Raw genomic sequence first — 20,849 nt, 5'->3', positions numbered from 1 at the left:
TGTGTGTGTCTGCGTGTGTGTATCTGTGTGTGTGTCTCTGTGTGTGTCTGTCTGTGTGTGTGTGTCTGTCTGTGTGTGTGTCTGTGTGTGTGTCTGTGTGTGTGTCTGTGTGTGTGTATCTGTCTGTGTGTGTGTCTGTGTGTGTGTCTGTCTGTGTGCATGTGTCTGTATGTGTGTCTGTCTGTGTGTCTGTGTGTGTGTGTCTGTGTGTGTGTCTGTGTGTGTCTTTGTGTGTCTGTGTGTGTGTCTGTCTGTGTGTGTCTGTGTGTGTCTGTCTGTGTGCATGTGTTTGTGTGTGTGTCTGTCTCTGTGTGTGTCTGTTTGTGTCTGTGAGTGTGTCTGTGTGTGTGTTTGTGTGTCTGTGTGTGTGTCTGTCTGTGTGTCTGTGTCTGTGTGTGTGTCTGTGTGTGTGTCTGTGTCTGTGCATGTGTCTGTGTGTGTGTTTGTGTGTCTCTGTGTGCGTATGTCCGTGTGTCTGTGTCTGTGTGCGTGTCTGTGTGTGTGTCTGTCTGTGTGTGTGTATCTGTCTGTGTGTGTGACTGTCTGTGTGTGTCTGTGTGTGTGTCTGTGTGTGTGTCTGTGTGTGTCTCTGTGTGTGTGTCTTTGTGTGTGTCTGTGTGTGTGTGTCTGTCTGTGTGTGTGTCTGTGTGTGTGTCTGTGTGCGTGTGTCTGTGTGTGTGTCTGAGTGTGTGTCTGTGTGTGTGTATGTGTGTGTGTCTGTGTGTGTGTCTGTGTGTGTCTGTCTGTGTGTCTGTGTCTGTGTGTTTGTCTGTCTGTGTGTGTCTGTCTGTGTGTGTGTCTGTGTGTGTGTCTGTTTGTGTGTCTGTCTCTGTGTGTCTGTCTGTGTGTGTGTCTGTCTGTGTGTCTTTGTGTGTCTCTGTGTGTGTGTCTGTGTGTGTCTGTCTGTGTGTCTGTGTCTGTGTGTGTGTCTGTCTGTGTGTGTGTCTGTGTGTGTGTCTTTGTGCGTGTGTCTGTGTATGTGTCTGTGTGCGTGTGTCTGTGTGTGTGTGTCTGTGTGCGTGTGTCTGTGTGTGTCTGTCTGTGTGCGTGTGTCTGTGTGCGTGTGTCTGTGTTTGTGTCGAGGTATGTGTTTCTCTCTGTGTGCGTGTGTCTGTGTGTGTGTGTCTGTGTGCGTGTGTCTGTGTGTGTCTGTCTGTGTGCGTGTGTCTGTGTGTCTGTGTGTGTGTCTGTCTGTGTGTGTGTCTGTGTGTGTGTCTTTGTGCGTGTGTCTGTGTATGTGTCTGTTTGCGTGTGTCTGTGTGTGTGTCTGTGTGTGTGTCTGTGTGTGTTTCTGTGTGTGTCTGTCTGTGTGTCTGTGCCTGTGTGCGTGTCTGTCTGTGTGTGTGTCTGTGTGTGTGTCTTTGTGCGTGTGTCTGTGTGTGTGTCTGTGTGCGTGTGTCTGTGTGTGTGTGTCTGTGTGTGTCTGTCTGTGTGTGTGTGTCTGTGTGTGTGTCTCTGTGTTTGTGTCTGTGTGTTTCTGTCGGTGTGTGTGTGTCTGTGTGTGTGTCTGTCTGTGTGCATGTGTCTGTGTGTGTGTGTCTGTGTGTGTGTCTCTGTGTTTGTCTCTGTGTGTGTCTGTCGGTGTGTGTGTGTCTGTGTGTGTGTCTGTCTGTGTATGTCTGTCTGTGTGTGTGTCTGTGTGTGACTGTCGGTGAGTCTGTGTCTGTGTGCGTGTCAGTGTGTGTGTCTGTCTCTGTGTGTGTATTTGTCTGTGTGTGTGACTGTCTGTGTGTGTCTGTGTGTGTGTCTGTGTGTGTGTCTGTCTGTGTGCGTGTCTGTGTGTGTGTCTGTGTCTGTGCATGTGTCTGTGTGTGTGTTTGTGTGTCTCTGTGTGCGTATGTCTGTGTGTCTGTGTCTGTGTGCGTGTCTGTGTGTGTGTGTGTCTGTGTGTGTGTCTCTGTGTTTGTGTCTGTGTGTGTCTGTCGGTGTGTGTGTGTGTCTGTGTGTGTGTCTGTGTGTGTGTCTGTGTGTGTCTGTGTGTGTGTCTGTGTGTGTGTGTCTATCTGTGTGTCTGTGTCTGTGTGTGTGTCTGTCTGTGTATGTGTCTGTGTGTGTGTCTGTGTGTGTGTGTTTGTGTGTGTCTGTCTGTGTGTCTGTGTCTGTGTGTGTGTCTGTCTGTGTGTGTGTCTCTGTGTGTGTCTTTGTGCATGTGTCTGTGTATGTGTCTCTTTGCGTGTGTCTGTGTGTGTGTCTGTGTGTGTGTCTGTGTGTGTTTCTGTGTGTGTCTGTCTGTGTGTCTGTGTCTGTCTGCGTGTCTGTCTCTGTGTGTGTCTGTGTGTGTGTCTCTGTGCGTGTGTCTGTGTGTGTGTCTGTGTGTGTGTCTCTGTGTTTGTGTCTGTGTGTGTCTGTCGGTGTGTGTGTGTGTCTGTGTGTGTCTGTCTGTGTATGTCTGTCTGTGTGTGTGTCTGTGTGTGTGTATCTGTCTGTGTGTGTGTCTGTGTGTGTGTCTGTGTGTGTGCATGTGTCTGTGTCTGTGTATGTGTGTGTGCCTGTGTGTGTGTGTCTGTCTGTGTGTGTGTGTCTGTGTGTGTTTCTCTGTGTTTGTGTCTGTGTGTGTCTGTCAGTGTGTGTGTGTGTCTGTGTGTGTGTCTGTCTGTGTATGTCTGTCTGTGTGTGTGTCTGTGTGTGTCTGTCTGTCTGTGTGTGTGTATCTGTCTGTGTGTGTGTGTCTGTCTGTGTGTCTGTGTCTGTGTGTGTGTCTGTCTGTGTGTGTGTGTCTGTCTGCGTGTGTGTGTCTGTGTGTCTGTCTGTGTGTGTGTGTCTGTGTGTATGTGTCTGTGTGTGTGTCTGTGTGTGTGTGTCTGTGTGTGTGTCTGTGTGTGTCTGTTGGTGTGTGTGTGTCTGTGTGTGTGTCTGTGCGTGTCTGTCGGTGTGTGTGTGTCTGTGTGTGTGTCTGTGTGTGTGTCTGTGTGTGTGTGTCTGTGTGTGTGTCTGTGTATGTGTGTTTCTGTCTGTGTGTGTGTCTTTGTGCGTGTGTCTGTGTATGTGTCTGTTTGCGTGTGTCTGTGTGTGTGTCTGTGTGTGTGTCTGTGTGCGTGTCTGTGTGTGTCTGTCTGTGTGTGTGTCTGTGTGTGTGTCTTTGTGCGTGTGTCTGTGTATGTGTCTGTGTGCGTGTGTCTGTGTGTGTGTCTGTGTCCATGTGTCTGTGTGTGTCTGTCTGTATGCGTGTGTCTGTGTGTGTGTGTCGAGGTGTGTTTTTCTCTCTGTGTGCGTGTGTCTGTGTGTGCGTGTCTGTGTGTGTGTGTCTGTGTGTGTGTCTGTGTTCATGTGTCTGTGTGTGTGTCTGTGTGTGTGTGTCTGTGTGTGTGTCTGTGTGTGTCTGTCTGTCTGTGTGTGTGTATCTCTCTGGGTGTGTGTATCTGTGTCAGTGTGTGTGTCTGTGTGCATGTGTCTGTGTGCGTGTCTGTGTGTGTCTGTCTGTGTGTGTGTCTGTGTGTGTGTCTGTGTGTGTGTCTGCGTGTGTGTGTCTGTGTGTGTGTCTGTGTGTGTGTCTGTGTGTGTGTCTGTGTGTGTGTCTGCGTGCGTGTGTCTGTGTGTCTGTCTGTGTGTGTGTGTCTGTCTGTGTGTGTCTGTGTGTGTGTGTCTGTGTGTGTGTCTGTCTGTGTGTCTGTGTGTGTGTCTGTGTGTGTGTGTCTTTGTGTGTCTGTCTGTGTGTGTCTGTGTGTGTGTCTATGTGTCTGTGTGTGTGTATCTGTCTGTGTGTGTGTATCTGTGTGTGTGTCTCTGTCTGGCTGTGTGTATCTGTGTCTGTGTGTCTGTCTGTGTGCATGTGTCTGTGTGTGTGTGTCTGTGTGTGTGTCTCTGTGTGTCTGTTGGTCTGTGTGTGTCTGTGAGTGTGTCTATCTGTGTGTATCTGTCTGTGTGTGTCTGTGTGTGTGTCTGTCTGTGTGCATGTGTCTGTGTGTGTCTGTGTGTGTGTGTCTATCTGTGTGTCTGTGTCTGTGTGTGTGTCTGTCAGTGTATGTCTCTGTGTGTGTCTGTGTGTGTGTGTCTGTGTGTGTCTGTCTGTGTGTCTGTGTCTGTCTGTGTGTCTGTCTGTGTGTGTGTCTCTGTGTCTGTCTGTGTGCATGTGTCTGTGTCTGTGTATGTGTGTGTGTGTGTGTCTGTGTGTGTGTGTCTGTCTGTGTGTGTGTGTCTGTGTCTGTGAGTGTGTCTGTTTGTGTGTGTCTCTCTGTGTGTCTGTGTGCATGTTTCTGTGTGTGTGTCTGTGTGTGTGTCTGTGTGTGTGTCTGTGTGTGTGTGTCTGTGTGTGTGTCTGTCTGTGTGTGTGTGTCTGTCTGTGTGTGTGTATCTGTCTGTGTGTGTGTCTGTGTGTGTGTGTCTGTCTGTGTGTGTGTATCTGTGTGTGTGTCTGTCTGTGTGTGTCTGTGTGCGTGTGTCTGTGTGTGTGTCTGTGTGTGTCTGTGTGTGTGCCTGTGTTTGTGTTTCTGTGTGTGTGTGTGTCTGTGTGTGTGTGTCTGTGTGTGTGTGTCTGTGTGTGTGTCTGTGTGTGTGCATGTGTCTGTGTGTGTGTGTCTGTGTGTGTGTGTCTGTCTGTGTGTGTGTGTCTGTGTGTGTGTCTGTGTGTGTGTGAGTGTGTGTCTGTGTGTGTGTGTGTGTGTGTGTGTTGGCAAGACTGGGAATGGGGGTAGACACCACTCATGCCTGTCTACCTCCACTGCTGAGGGCTTACGTGAGATGGTAAGTTTCTACTTCACCCTTTCCCCACCAGGCAGTCTATGTGTCCGTCGCAATGAATGAACACCTTCATGAAGTACTTTAAAAGGGTACTATGAAATTCTGTCCAAAGAAACAGTGTAGTAACCAAGAGCCATCTTCATCATAAGTTCTAAAATTTCATAGGAAGGAAAGGAGTGCTTTTCTGTTTAATAATAAAAGTATTCACACTTACAGGAATGCAGTGATAAAATCTTCAAGAGACTTCCCTGGTGGTCCAGTGGTTAAGACTCCCCACTCTCCTATGCAGGGGATCCCTGGTCAGGGAACTAGATCCTGCATGCTCCAAGTAAAATCTCTCATGCCATAACTGGAAAAAAAAAAAAAAAAAGATCCCGCATGCCGCAACTAAGACCCAGCACAGCCAAATAAATAAATAAATATTTTAAAAAAAACCTTTAAAATATGTAGAGCTTCCCTGGAGGCTCAGTGGTAGGGAGTCTACCTGCCAACGCAGGAGACACAGGTTCAACCCCTGGCCCAGGAGGACCCCACATGCTGCAGAGCAACTAAGCCCTTGTGCGACAACTACTGAGCCTGTGCTCTAGAGCCTGGGAGTTGCAAATACTGAAGCCTGCACAACCTGGAGCCCATGCTCCGCAACAAGAGAAGTCACTGCAATGAGACCCCGCCCCACCCCCACCCCCCATACTGCAACTAGAGAATACCCCCTGCTCACCACATCACCGCGACTAGAGAAAGGCCTGTGCAGGCCTGCACAAAGACCTAGCACAGCCAAAAGCAAACATAAATAAATAAAAATGTGCAAAATAATGTTGCATGCTTAATATACCTGAATACGTGAGTACATATAATTTGTACTTTTGGAATATACCAGGCAATGACTTGAAGGAAAACATTTGATCTAATCAAGAAGATAGAACTAATTTTAAAAATAATAATTATGATTTTATGTAGGTGGTAAAGCAATGATGTCATTTATAAACACAAAAGCCACACAAAAATAGAAAAGTGCAGTCTGGAAGCACTAAAGTCTTGATATGAAACAGGGTTTTTGCATAAACAAACTAATCAAAAAAAGGCCAAAGTTTAATTGACTGGTAACATAAATTATTTTTAGCATATGCAAAAAATAATCATGAAAATGCCCTTTGAAACCAAATTGCGTGTTTCAAAAAGGACAAATCTATTGAGTAAGATCAGAATCACTAATTTTAAACTATATTCAATTGTCACAGATACAGATAGATATTTCTCACAACATAAATATTGCATAATCAAATACTACTTTATGTAAAACCTATTCAGCACACTAAATAAACTCCATAATATGTCATGCTTTTTAGTAATTATATTTCTCTCTCCAGCATGCAATATTTAATTCAAGAATAATTTACTGAAGGAGTAGATGGCAAACAGACATTGTTTTCTCCTAAAAACACTGTAGTAAAGAAAGAGACGTGGTGGTAAATTAATAAAAGGCTGAAGGTTTAAAATGAGCTTGAGGAGAAAGAAGATGAGATTAAACCTTCAAGAAAATTAAGACACAGCACAGTTTCTTAACTACAAGTCACATTACTGGTAATTATGGTAATATGTTTTACTTAATATGTTCAGAAGACTGCCTCCTCATTTACCAAGTCTTTGGGGAAAACGAGTTAGCTGTACCCTTTTGATCAGTATATTCTGTTGGACAGACCAGGAAAATCCCTGGGAAGCTGAATGGGAGCCCAGATCTTCTACTTCTTCATAATCTTTTATGTAATAGTGACTAAAGGATTTTTCTTATTTCCAATATTAGATACTTGAAAAAGAGTTAATGAAAGTGAAATAAAAAGGAGATACATTTATTAACCTCCATATTTTCGAGGAGCAAATAAAATTTATTTCCTTCAGAGGACTCATTTCAGGGACTATAAGCTCACATGCTGTCAGGGACTGGACAAATATATTTATTTTACATAAATGCAAATTATACTTTCATTGAGGTATAATTCATATACCATAAATGCACTCCTTTAAAGTGTATGCTTCAGTTTTTAGTATATTCACAAAGTTGTGCAATCATCACCCCAAAAGAAATCCTGTCCATTAGCAGTCACGTCCCTTTTCCCCTCCCTGTACCCCACCCCCCTAGACTCTGGCAGCCACTAATCCACCTTCTGTCCCTGTGAATTTGTCTATTCTGGACATTTCATGCAATCTGAATCATACACTATGTGGCTTTTTGTATGATTTTTCTCTGCTTAGTTTTCAAGATTCATTTATGTTGTAGTATGTGTGTGGTACCTTATCATGTTTACATGTGAGTAATATTCCACTGTATGGATATCTCACCTTTCATTTACCATTCATCAATTGATAAGACGGTTGTTTTCTCTTGAGCTATTACGAATAATGCTGTCATGAACATTCATGTACACTGGCCTCAGAATTTAAGCTCAAAAATTTAGATTTGCAAGGGGCTTCCATGGTGGTACAGTGGTTAAGACTCTGAGCTTCTGCTGCAACGGGCGAGAGTTCAATCCCTGCTTAGGGAACTAACATCCTGCACCGCAATGTGGCATGGCCAAAAATTAATTAAAATTAATTGAGCAACTAGTTTTTAAAAACTTTGTAAAAAAAACTTTCTATTTCATATTGGGGGTGTAGCCGATTAACATGAGCAACTTGTTTTTAACCTATCTTCTGTTTCTCAGAATATTTATCTTTACAGTCCCCAAATTTAACTTAATAGGTCATTTTCACTAAAACTGATGACAGGGAAATCTTTAGAAATTCTGGTGAGAGTTCTTTGTCTGTGATACTTAACACATTTTATCCTTTAACGTAAGACCGGAGCTAAGATATGTATCTATAAAGTATAGATCAAGTAGCAATCAAGTTGGTTTTGAAACTCACTCAGTTTTCCAGTAATGCCTATTATGTGACCTGATGAATTGTTAGGTTGCAAGAACAGAGCAAGTAAACTTCCTTATTTAAAAAGTATAGTTAAAACAAGCTATTACAAAGTTCTAGTTAAAAACTAATTCTTGGAACACTTTTACACTGTTGGTGGGAAGGTAAAATGGTGCAGCCACTATGGAAAACAGTATGAAGATTCCTCAAAAAATTAAAAATAGAACTACCATATGATGCAGCAATTCTACTTTTGAGTATATATCCCAAAGAATCGAAATCAGGATATCTACACTCCCAGGTTCACTGCAGCATTATTCACAACAGCCAACATATAGATACAACCCAAATGTCCACTGACAGATGAATGGATAAAGAAAATGTGGTATATACATACAATAGAATCTTGATCAGCCTTAAAAAGAAGGAAATTCTACTGTTTGCAACATCAATGGACCTATAACACCTTATGCTAAGTGAAATAAACTGGACACAAAAAGAAATACTGCATAATCTTCCATTATGTGTGGAATCTTAAAAAGTCAAACATATAAACAGAAAGGAGATTGGTGGTTAGCAGGGGGTGGGGTGAGGGGGTTCAATGGGTATGAAGTTAGTTACACAAGATGATTAAGTCCTAGAGATTGCTGTACAACTTAGTGCCATAGTTAACAATACGTTATTGTGCATTTAAAAATTTAAGAGGGTAGATTTCATGTTAAGCATTCTTAAACATACAAACACAGAAAGCAAAGGGACACAAGGAAATTTTTGGAGGTGATTGGTATGTTTATAACCTTGATTTTGGTGATGGGATAATGGGTGTATGCATTAAGTCCAAGCTCATCAAAGTATATACATTAAATATGTACAGTTTTCTATATATCAATTATACCTTATTAAAGCTATAAAAATAGTAATTTTTGCACTTCTCTTTATGATTAGACACTATGAGGTAAAAACTACCTACTTGACTACCAATGCTGTTATAGTTTCTGTGCTATGACATCTTTGTTTCATGGTTCCTCCTAAATTGCAATCATTCTTCATTCCCACAGGATACAAAATACCTATAAGCCAAAGAACTGAGACTTAGGCATTTAAAAAAAAAAACACACACTAAACAATTCTAAGATATCATTACAGAAGCAAAAATGCATTATTTATGTTACTGATTACCTGGAGAACAAAAGATTGAGGTGTTGGCGATTGAGTTCAGAAAATAATGGCGTACTTGACTCCACCAACTCACCCAGGTAGAGAGGAACTGAAGCATAGAGTGGAACCAGTAAGCCATGGTTAGCCATGACTGCAAGACTCTATTGAGAACAGCTGCTGACCTCACCGGGGCATTTTCTGGATGCTGAGATGGGACAGTGTAGTCTTTTTTAACAGAACAAGTAAGGTGCTCATCGTCCCAGAAACTACTTCTTCAGCTGTTGGTTAATTCTTCAGTGTGTGCCTGATCAAGGGCTAACAGCTGAGCTGAACGTTTCCTGAATCATCTTTCTCAATTAACTTTGATCTAAGTTCTAGTCTGTAAATGAGAAATGCAAGTAAGAATGAGGGTCAATTTATTTTAAGTAAATTTATCATTAAATATCAACGTGTATCATTTCAAACATTTATAAATATCACCATTTACAGAAAATTAATGTAATCTTAAAATTATTGGAACAATGATTTTCACAGTTATTTACATTAACTCAAACTACCTTTGTAGAAACAAACGATGTTTAAAAGTGTCCTTGCCACAAAATAATAATTTCATAGTACCGTTCTGTAACATTTATGTCACTAAAGTGGCAGCTGCACCAATAAAACCCAGCAGATTCAATAATTTACAAACAGCATAATCAGAACTGAAAATGCAAGCTACCATTCATTCCAAACAAAACAAAACCTTTTATATTAATATACAAATATTTTTCCATTTTCATCACTGAAGAAAATAATTAGGAGGCAGTACTTTCTTGTTTGTAGTAAAAAAATTAAGCTTCTTTTAAAATTGACATTGAGAAGCTAGATTAGGTAAGTTGCTATAATGCCTCACATTAAATTTTTTGAGAATTTCTTGGTTGTGGCTGCAACCCAAGAAGGAAATTCTTGGGTTTACTGGAAGCTTTTTCTATCAATTAAACCATTTTATGTTGTATTAATAATATGTCCATAAGCAGAGATAACTACTTGTCATCTCAAATAGACATTTTAATTTCTCATCAGCAATTTATAACATACTTAGATGGAAAGAGATTCTTGGCTCTTTTTTTCTACTTAAGTTTATAAACTTTTTTTGATATTCCCTCAAAAGGATCCCAAATAGGTCTAAATTTATATCAAAGGAAAAGCAAACTTTATATGGACTAAGTGCTTGTATTTGAAAACAATATTTGCTATAGTATTCCACAGGGGTTTTTTTTTTAGCATATAAAAGTATGGTATAAGAAATTATAGTCACAATAAAGTACATTTTCTTTCATTCACATAGAACATATACTTAAATTTTAAATGTTGGCTCTTCAAGAAAGCTTTTCCTGGGAAATAATATGCATAATTGTTGCCCAAAAATGTATACAGCTGTTTTCCCCAAAATATTTATACACATAGTGGTCCACTTAAGACCAGCCCCATTAGAATCCACTGAATATAATGTGTTCTTAATTTATAAATGGGCTACCCTCAGTATATAAAATATAAACACATGTATGTTACACATACAAAGTAAGAAATATAAAAAGGAGAGATGAAAAGAAAAGGAAGTATTCTTCCCTATAAGATCCTGACAGAAATTCAGTGTAATTAGTGAGAACATGTACTCTTAATTTATAAATGGGCTACCCTCATTATACAAAATATAGAGACATATATGTTATACACAATGTAAAAAATATAAAAAGGAACGAAAAAAAAAAAAAAAAAAAGGAAAGTGTCCTTCCCTATAAGATCCAGATAGCAATTCAGTATAATTAGTGAGACCATGTAAAATACATGAAGAATTTTCAGTTTTGGCAAATACTTTTTAGAAAAATGCCTAAAGAATGAGGGTACGAAATTTCTATTTTAAGAATTTAGTAGAGGCTTCCATTTAAACATTTAGTGAAGATGTTGTGGTCTCCCTAATAAGCAGAGAAGAGGACTTTGGGTAGGGGAGTCTGTTAAAAGGAAGCAAACAAAAAATCACAGATTTTTAGCCAGTTAGTAATAGCCCCTTAATGAAGCGTGTGTAGTGCAGGAATCAAATCCTGGCCCATCAGAATTTGAATATACGTGATGAAAGATTCCAATGGATAGGATCTGAATTCTTCCTAGATCTTACAGGGAATGAGGCAGGAAATGATTGCAAAGGAGGGGGTCAGCCCCAAAGGTGGCTGGTCCAATCTTAACTAGTGCTGTTAAAAAACACACCAAATGTTTCTATAGCATTCTTTCTGCTGCATTTTCTTTATTTCAAGCCACAGGTCTACTTGGAGGATCATGCAGCAAAATAAAATCAGTCTATGAATAGTGTCATCACATTAAGAGACAGAATCACTGGATTCTCTCCATAGGTAAAGAGCTCACATCTTTGGAATCCATGAGTTGGTAGTATTTACGGCATACCTAAAATGGGACAAAAATCATATATATCAATAATAATCAACATGCAATTTAGGAGTTAAAGCAATGAAGATGATTCGATCATTATTGAGCTAGAAATTCCATATGATTCCTAAATATTGCTTCACAGGTAAAATGCAACAAATATAACTGGGCCAATTTCAAAATTAGCAAATGAACGCTATTGCTAACTGTTTACCAAGACAAGTCATTCCAATTTTTCTCAAATCTCAGCATATGTTACCAAGAGAGATCCTAAAGATGGCAATCATATCTATTTTGGAAGTCTGGGAATTTGGACATTTACTGTATCCTTTAGCTTAGAGATATGTTATATATCCTATTTTTTCAAAGACCAAGCTTTTTCATTCTGTACTGGCATCAAAGGGAAACAGAAGGGGAAAAAATATCGATGAAAACATTCAGCTGCAATGCTATTTTCTTTCCTTTTCCAGACCATCATAATGCAGCCAAAAACAAACAAACAAGCAAAACAAAACAAAAAAAACCTCAGGATAAAGAAAAAAAATAGAACTTTTCCTAAAACAGAATTTAAAAAAATTTAAATTATAGTTCTTCTGGGGAATACTCAGACTCTTCCACCAAACATTCCTGAGAAGCAGAAAGAAAATAAGCATCTGCTAATTCTGTACAGATTTATGTATACAGAAGCCTTTTGTAAGGTGTAAAGCACTAATACCAACATGGTTGTTATGGAAGAAAAAGATTTGAACAAATTTATTATAAACAAGAACACAGAAAAAGGTAAATCTAATTTTAAATTCTCATGCACATAATCATGAAATTTTATCATAATTTAAAAGATAATTTAATGTTCTGCTAATGTAGATAATTTTTATTCCCTTTCTGCTAATGTAAATAACTTTTCATTCCATATTTATATATAGTGCTTTAGTGATGATGCCAAGCTGATTAATGCTTGTCAGACTTCTAAAAACAGATGTTCTCCCATATCAATAAAAAATTTTTACATTTTAAACCCAGGTCATCTTGTAATTAATTAAGAGAAATAATTCAACTCTTTCCCTAATTAAGAAGATTTTTTAAATGTTTCACTTTCTTGGCAACATATGAAGTATGTCATTTCCATTTAGGCCATTAATTTGAAGAAAAACTGAGCTATTATCAGGAACAACTTCCAAAAATGATTATTATATTTAAATTAATGCTGGTTACACAGTGAGTTTTATAATGTACTGAGCAATTTTACTTTTATAAGAATATTCAGAACATGCAAAAGTAATAATTCAGTTTGAATTTCACCCCCAATTTATTTCAGCAATAATTAAAAAAAAATTTCAGTTCACCAATGTATTCTCTTAACTAAAATAAAAGTGACAATACATTTTCCCCAGGTTTAGAGTTTTACAGAAACTCTGCTAACATACTCTGGCCGAAAGTCTTACCAGGATTGAAATGTTAAGACTTGTGTAGAAGATTTTCATAAGCATGAAAAACAACTTAGGCACATTTGAAAGCAAATTCAATTGATTTCAAATACTATACATTTCATCTAACACTCTGAACATCCTTTCATTTAAGCATGAACAGTAGTACTTGTGCTTACTGCTGCACTTGCCAGCAGAATGTAGCCCCTCAAAGAAAATCATCTACTAAAAATCAAAGAGAATAAAAGCAGAGTCACAGTCCTTAATTCTGAATTAAATGGTATATTAACTAGACCTTTAATAGATTTTCCAGGTTCCTAAGAACAGGAAGAAGGAAAAATACTGAAAACTTTCTGTTGATTTATACACAAATACATTAACGCTAACTCATATAATTGTCTAATTTAAAGAGGAACTGACCTGAGAGGTACCTTGCTCCGATTAACATTGCCACGCTACTCACTATAAAAAAGCCCAAGGGTAGACTACAGAAGATACTAGGGTCACCTGTTGTCATCCGAGTAGGAGGGAATTCCAGTCAAGCAAACCAAAAGAGAGACACATAATTACAATATTTGTGTTAAGAATCACATGATAGCAAAAAAAAAGTTATAAAAATAGTATCAAAGAGTTATTACTTTAAATCAAAACCAGAATCCAAACTGAGGGCTTATGACAGTTAACAAACGGTACAGATAGCATGCCACAAATAGCAAGAACATAGAGCATATAGACCAACATAAACCTTCCACTGGCAAAGCCAAAGAAAGCTGAAGGAGAACTTTCTTTTTGGGAGGCTGCTGATTTTAGCTTTCTTGGTTCTTCCCCAAAAGATACTAAGTGAGCAATCCCATTCCCCATCCAGATTAAAATTATAGATCCTTTGGCTATCAGAGAAGAGTTATATTAGTCCAATTCATGAGTTTGAAAATGAATTTCAAACCCTATTGGTTTCATTTTCTTTTTTACACACAGTTGGTATAACAAAATGAACCTGAAAATTAATGTTACTATAATTTAAAAACTAAACTGTATTAATCTACATTTTAAAATATTGTCTGAGAACACAATTGTTTTGATATTTTCTAACCTGATTGAAAACATTTCCTTTAAAGAATAGCTAGATAGATACAGACATAGGCTTTTCTTGAATTTAAACATTATGTATCTTGAACATTTAACAATTTTTGAAGAAAATGTTATTTTGGTGGGTTTGGAGTACAAAGTCATGAAGTCATTACTTATCATAAGCTCTCTCCAAAAAATATTAAATCCCCAATCATTTCTACAACATTTAAAACATATTAAATTGTATGTTAAAAATTCTTTACATTCCATTCAAATATAGTTACCAACAAGAAAATAAATATGAATGCTTCAAAATTGGCAATATGCTTTGGAAATTAAGCTAACATAATATTCTTCCCATAAATTAAAACTATTTAAAGAGGATAAGAGGCCAGGCAGCAATTTGAATAGCCTTATGAGATCATCAAAACAAGATTCTATCTGTACTATTATTACATAGCTTACATTGCATGAAGAACAATCAGCATTTCACTAATTGAATATTGTTATCTGGATTATTATACAGTTTTTGAGACTCTCAAAATGTTGTACATGAGTGCTTTTCATAAATCTACTACAAATTGTTTTTTACACTTTGCCTTAAATACACTGCAGCCTAACTGAAACAAAAATCAAGTTTGAAAAATCAAAAGCTCTCAAAAAATCAAATTATTTTATCATCAATTCTGATGGCAGAAACAAAAGAATCATGTAATTGTCTTTATCCACTTTTTCTTGGCATTTTAAGTTCACTGACAGTAAGGTAAGCAAACAGAGAGAAAATGATAATTGGCTTTGTGGGAACTTGGCGATTAAAATCATATCCTCAACTGCAAGTAAGGAAGAAGTATGTATGGTATCAACATGGAGGCAGATACAGCGAGGGAGGGGAACAGGTTGAATTGTGCCGTTTTATTTATTTATTTGGCCATATAATATTTTTTTGGCCATAAAATAAATAAAATACATTTTATTTATTTATTTTTTGGGAGCATGCAGGATCTTGTTCACTGACCAGGGATGAACCTGTGCCCCATGCATTGGAAGTGTGGAGTCTCAACCACTGGACTGCCAGGGAAGTTTCTGTGCCATTTAAAAAAATACAACTAGTCAAAGAAATCACGGAACTCATTTTCATCAGCTTTTAACTGAGGGCAACCAGAAAATAAATCAGAGTGCACGGCTGTTGCGTCCTTCAAAGCAACTACCACTGTGCTACAAAAAATACCTATGATTGAGAAGTTTAACTGCAAAAGGTCTCAAAACTGCAGACAATCTTAGCAAGAAAGGCTTTGTCACCATCTTAGAAAGAAAGGTGGGTCTCAGAACAAAAGATGTCAAGACAATGGATATTAAGCCTAAAGCTTATTTAGGATAATAAACAAAAGCTTCAAGTAGAAACAGGATGATCCCAGAAGCTTCTCTGAAAAGCTAGATACATTAAAAGTGGTTCTTGGGACTTCCCTGGTGATCCAGTGGCTAAGACTCTGGGCTCCTAATGAAGGGAGCCCAGGTTTGACCCCTAGACAGGGAACTAGACCCCACATGCTGCAACTAAGCACTGGTGCAGCCAATAAATAAATAATTTTTTAAAAAAGTGGTTCTATACTCACTTCGGGGTTGGAAGGCAGGCTATATTTCATTTATAAACTCCTCTCTCTTAAACTATATGCTTCAAAATATTATTGGCCATTGTTTCATTCATTAAATTCCAAATCTTGTATTTAGCAACGGATTACAATATCATGCCATATTAAAGGTATGTTAAAGGCTGTTTCAATATTAAAGGCAGCTCAGAGCTGTTTACAACTAAATAGTTTATTTATGGTAGATACCTTCCCATCTAAGTGATTAAAAACAAAAGTCCTCTAATTTCTGCCAAGAGCATTTCCCAATTATGACATTTCTAATTTACTATGCTTGGTACTTTTCTTCCTCTTATTTCAATGAATTCTCACAACATACACTCACTAAGGGCTTGGGAGCAGTCTAGGAAGTCGTGAAATGTATTATGAAATCAATATAGCTTTTGGTCGGTTCAGGTCATGAAGACAGCCTCCCAAAAAGGCAAAGTCAGTTACGAAGAGAAAAAAAAAAGTTTAGTTGATTTTTTTTTTCATTAGGAAGAAACTAGAAATACTTTTACTTTTAAGAAAACTAAGTTATCAATCAAAGTACCAGGAATAAACTAATAAGGAAAGGTATGGCAGGATAGAGATAAGCACATATATCAATCTGATAATTTACATTTTATGTTTAGAACTTTAAGTATTTTCAAAATGTTAGAAACTATGAGCATATGATAATGCTATTCTTCAGAGCAGCCTTGCTAAGTATAAACAGATACTTAAAGAAGCTATTTAACATACTAGGACAAAGTGGCAATAACAAAAAAAACATTTTTACCACTTTCTGAAGACTGAGTTGTAACCCAACCCATTGATTTCATCACAGCTTTCTTCCATGTAGAATAACGAATTTCACTTTCTAGAAATAGAAAGTAGGAAAACCATACATAAGAAAGGCAGTTTACTGAATGTTAGGTGGCAGACTGGACGGGAGGGGAGTCTGGGGGAGAATGGATACATGTATACGTATGGAATCATCTGCCAGGAGACTCCAGTTCGATTCCTGGACTGGGAAGATCCACTGAAGAAGGGATAGGCTACCCACTCCAGTATTCTTGGTTTCCCTGGTGGCTCAGACAGTAAAGAATCCGCCTGCAGTGTGGGAGATCTGGGTTCAATCCCTGGGTTGGGAAGATCCCCTGGAGAAGGGACAGCTACCCACTCCAGTATTCTGGCCTGGAGAATTCCATGGACTGTATAGTCCATGTGGTCACAAAGAGTCGGACACAACTGAGCGACTTTCACTTTCACACGTATGGCTGAGTCGCTTTGCTGTACACCTGAAACTATCAATAACAACTGTTAGTTACTATGCTACTGGGAAGTCGCTCAGTCGTGTCCGACTCTTTGCGACCCCGTGGACTGTAGCCTACCAGGCTCCTCCGTCCATGGGATTCTCCAGGCAAGAATACTGGAGTGGGTTGCCATTTCCTTCTCCAGTGGAACTGCCCGACCCAGGGATCGAACCCAGGTCTCCTGCATTGGAGGCAGACGCTTTAACCTCTGAGCCACCAGGGAAGTCCGTTAGTTACTATACTCCAATAAAAAATAAAAAGTTTTTTAAAAAAGAAAGACAGTTTACTAAGATGTTCTAAGTACTAATATTCACTCATCATTCTTGACAAATTGTTTCACTTATTCAACTGATGTTTGTTACACTGTATTTAACTGACATGGAGCTTTACCAGGACTCCGATCCCAGTATGGCTGCCAAAGACTGCCAGTGACGGCAGAGAGAAGCTTGTGTGGAAGTTGGAGGGAAATTCAGCCTGGTCTGCAAACTGAAGGGAGATGCAGAGACAGGCTACCTGCTAAGACCAGGTCATTCACAAGCAGGTGGTGATGAATTAGAAAGGAGAATCCTATTTGATCTGCCTTCTCTTTGGGGGAAGGCAGAGGACCTTGGAAAGTGAAAGTCGCTCAGTCGTGTCCAACTCTTTGTGACCCCATGCACTGTAGCCCGCCAGGCTCCTCTGTCCATGGAATTCTCCAGGCTGGAATACTGGAGTGGGTAGCTGTTCCCTTCTCCAGGGGATCTTCCCAACCCAAGGATCAAACCCAGGTGTCCCGCATTGCAGGCAGATTTTTTACCATCTGAACCACCACAAAATTCACTATGATACCATTTTATAGACAGCTTTTTAAAAAGGTTTAAAACAAAATTGAATATATAAAACCTGACTTTTGTACACAAACTTAATTACAGGTATTAGAGCTTCCCAGGTGGTGCAGTGGTAAAGAATCCACCTGCCAATGCAGGAGATGCAAGAGACATGGATTTGATCCCTGGGTTGGGAAGATCCCCTGGAGGAGGAACTGACAACCCACTCCAGTATTCTTGCCTGGAGAGTTCATGGACAGAGGAGCCTGGCGGGCTACAGTCTATTGGTCGGTCTTGTGGCTTAGTTTTGTTTGTTGCAACAGTGAGTCAAATATTTAATGCTCATTGATGTACATTGTTGCTGCTTTTGTCAGGCTAGCCCTGCTGTGCTTAGTTAAAAGTTACCAGAATGGTCCTTAGCCCAGTTAATCCTGTCCTAAAACTGGGCATTGGCACTAAAGATGACCCAATGCAGACATGATGTGTCGGTGGTCTATATATCTCCCTTGTCACTGTCAGAAAAGGTTACACTAACAGGCTATTAACAAAACTGATACTGTGGCACTGTTATCCTTGTACATGAAGAGACTATAAACAGTAGAAGTGAATGGTAAAAAAGTGATTATAGAAGTTTGTTTTTTTTTTTTTTAATAGGGAACTATTTCTCTTATTCACATTCATTCAAATATGAAGCCAAATATGTTCAGCAGCTGAATATGAAATTACCTTTGCATTTGCAATCTTATTTCATTTCTTGATTTGTGACTAAACCACCAAACTCTCTCTCCCTTTTCACAGTACACCAATCTTCAGTTTTTACAAGTACCCTCACTGAAACAGGTAACTGTGGAGCACAGGGAACTATACTCAATATTATGTAATGACCTATAAGGGAAAAGAATCTGAAAAACATAGTATATATAATTGAATCACTTTGCTGTACTGCTGGAACTAACACAACATTGTATTAGAAATCAACTCTACAATAAAAACAAATAAAAGTACCCTCAGCGTTGATCTGAGGTTCAAATCGCTCCATTGTGACAGCCGACAAGTCCTCAGGCTCCAGACTCCAGACTCCAACCCCTTCTGCAGCTCCTGCAGCCATGGCGGCTCCCAGGGCAGTTGTTTCAGGCATGGACGGCTTCACTGAGGGGAGCGAACAACATCACTATCTTAGCAGTTACATATGCCTGAAAAATCAGTTCTTCCAAAAAAACATGACTATTGGGGTTTGAAGGAATGAGGGTTACTGACCTACTGGAATATACAGAATGTCTGCTTGTAACTGCATAAGGATTTTGTTGTTGGTCATTCCACCGTCTACCTGCAAATGGCTGAGTGGAATTCCACAGTCGCGGTTCATGGCGTCCAAAATCTGAAAAAAAAAAAAAACCCAGTGCAATGAACATCATCAAAGTACCACACAGTAATATCTCAGAAAATAGCCATCTTCTACTTAAAAATACGCAAAAGCTCCCCAAAGCCTACAGAAGGAAAATTGAGATTTCTTCTAGGTCCTCCTTGATCTGGTTACCACCAACCTTTTCTCTTACCACTCCTCTGTACTCACCTCTATATTCAAGCAAGCCAGACAACTCTATTTTGCACCCTGATTTCCTGCCGTGGTATCTATGTTTGTGCTACTACTCAAATCCTTTGCCTAATATGTGTCGCTCAGCATCCCCTCAACTGTAAAATGCCCAGTGCCCAGCAGCTAACAGGAACTTAGAAAGTAATGACAGCTGGGAAAAGAAAACAAACTTGCATTTATTACATCACAGTTTAGGCAGGCTTAATTTAAAAAAAAAATTGGGGGGGGGGCTTACTGTGCAGCCCATGGGATCTTAGCTCCCTGACCTGGGATGGAACCCGTGCCCCCTGCAGTGGAAGCATGAAGTCTTAATCACTGGACCGCTAGGGAAGTCCCCAGGCTTAATTTCTGATTATGCTGGGAAGATTGAGGGCAAGAACAGAAGTGGGCAGCAGAGGATGAGATGGTTGGATAGCATCACTGACTCAATGGACATGAGTTTGAGCAAACTCTGGAGATGGTGAAGGACAGGGAAGCCTGGCGTGCTGCAGTCCATGGGGGTCACAAAGAGTCGGACACAACTTAGTGACTGAACAACAAGAACAAGCTTATTAAATTCTCATAAAATTCTAGCATATACATATATATAAAATTGGTTTAGGAATAATAAAGGTGGATTAAGTACAGGAAAAAGGCCCATGTTGATTACCTCTCGAGTTTGGAAACAAACAGCTTCTAATGCAGCAAAAGCAATATGGCATTTATTGGTGAACTGAGTGAGCCCACAGATGATCCTAAAAATACACACAAAGATTTTTAAGATTAGAGCAGAATAAATGAGTCATCAATCGGGAATGTGCTAAATATGGAAAGGTTGAATTTGGTACATAGACGTGTACGGGGTCAGGGGGGGAGCCAAAACTGGGCACAAACATTAAGTAGCTGGCAAAATCCTTATAGTCTACAATGTTGCATCCACATATGAAAAAGTTCATGATCTATCTGAATAGATGACAATAATATAAAACCAAATCAATATTCATTTAGATGATGGCCTTTTGATACATAACTTGCAGGTATCTTGAAGATAAATGATAATAATACTAACATGAATAGGAATATGGCCGGGGCTTATTTTCAGATGACATAACTTCATGGGTTTTTTTTTCTAATATTTATTTATTGATTTGGCTGAACCAGGTCTTAGTTGTGGCAGGTGGGATCTAGAACCTAGGTGCCCTGAACTGGGAGGGAGGGCAGAGTCCCAGCCACTGAACCACCAGGGAAGTCCCTGGAGTTCTTCTTTATGTCATGCCACGGGGCATGCAGTGTAGTATCTTAGTTCCTCAACCAGGGATTGAATCCATGCCTCCTGCAGTGGAAGCGTGGAGTCCTAACCACTGGACAGCCAGGGAAGTCCCAACTTCTTAGAGTTTAAAGGTTCTACAATTATACTTCCCAAGTATAAAAGATTTCCTCCATATTTCAAAATCATTTGAAAATATAAAACTATTAACCAATAAGTTCTTAGCTAATATAGTAAATAAATCAAGACTGACAAAAGCATACCTTATTTTCAATTCTTACCCTCTTGCACTGGGCTCCCAATAAGGTGCATACAGCCCCGAAAATGCTGGGACGAAATAGCAGCCATAAGAAGTACCTACTTCTTTAGCAAGTTTTTCTAACATTAAAAACAAACGACAACAACAAAAAAAAACCACAAAAAATCATTCTAGTATATACTACTTCTTTCCATCAACAAGCACACGTGTTTAAAAAATTAGGACGGGACTTTTGATTTCCTAATATGCAGTACAGCAAAATGTTGCTAATTGTAGCAGAATACAAGCAGCAAGAAAAGCAAATTTCTCCACATTGAATACCTACCACTAAAATATAACCCAGTCCAAGAATGACAGGAACTGGATTAGTTT

General features: G+C 39.2%; 1 protein-coding gene across 1 annotated transcript; it reads right to left on the bottom strand.

Annotated features, from left to right (window-relative positions):
- Positions 1-8,743: 8,743 nt before the first annotated feature.
- On the bottom strand, positions 8,744-20,603 carry LOC145535743 (glycerol kinase-like). Its single transcript, XM_081564093.1, has 7 exons — positions 20,500-20,603; positions 19,622-19,706; positions 18,636-18,756; positions 18,384-18,527; positions 16,056-16,136; positions 13,002-13,088; positions 8,744-8,754 (listed from the first exon to the last, which is right to left on the bottom strand). The coding sequence occupies exons 1-7, from the start codon at positions 20,601-20,603 to the stop codon at positions 8,744-8,746; spliced, it is 633 nt and encodes a 210-aa protein (XP_081420219.1).
- Positions 20,604-20,849: the final 246 nt, after the last annotated feature.

The sequence above is a fragment of the Giraffa tippelskirchi genome, chromosome X, assembly GCF_054371585.1.
Source record: "Giraffa tippelskirchi isolate mGirTip1 chromosome X, T2T-mGirTip1v1.2.pri, whole genome shotgun sequence".
Lineage (NCBI taxonomy): Eukaryota > Metazoa > Chordata > Mammalia > Artiodactyla > Giraffidae > Giraffa > Giraffa tippelskirchi.
The sequence above is the reverse complement of the archived record's forward strand: the minus strand, read 5'-3'. Positions and strand labels throughout refer to the sequence as shown.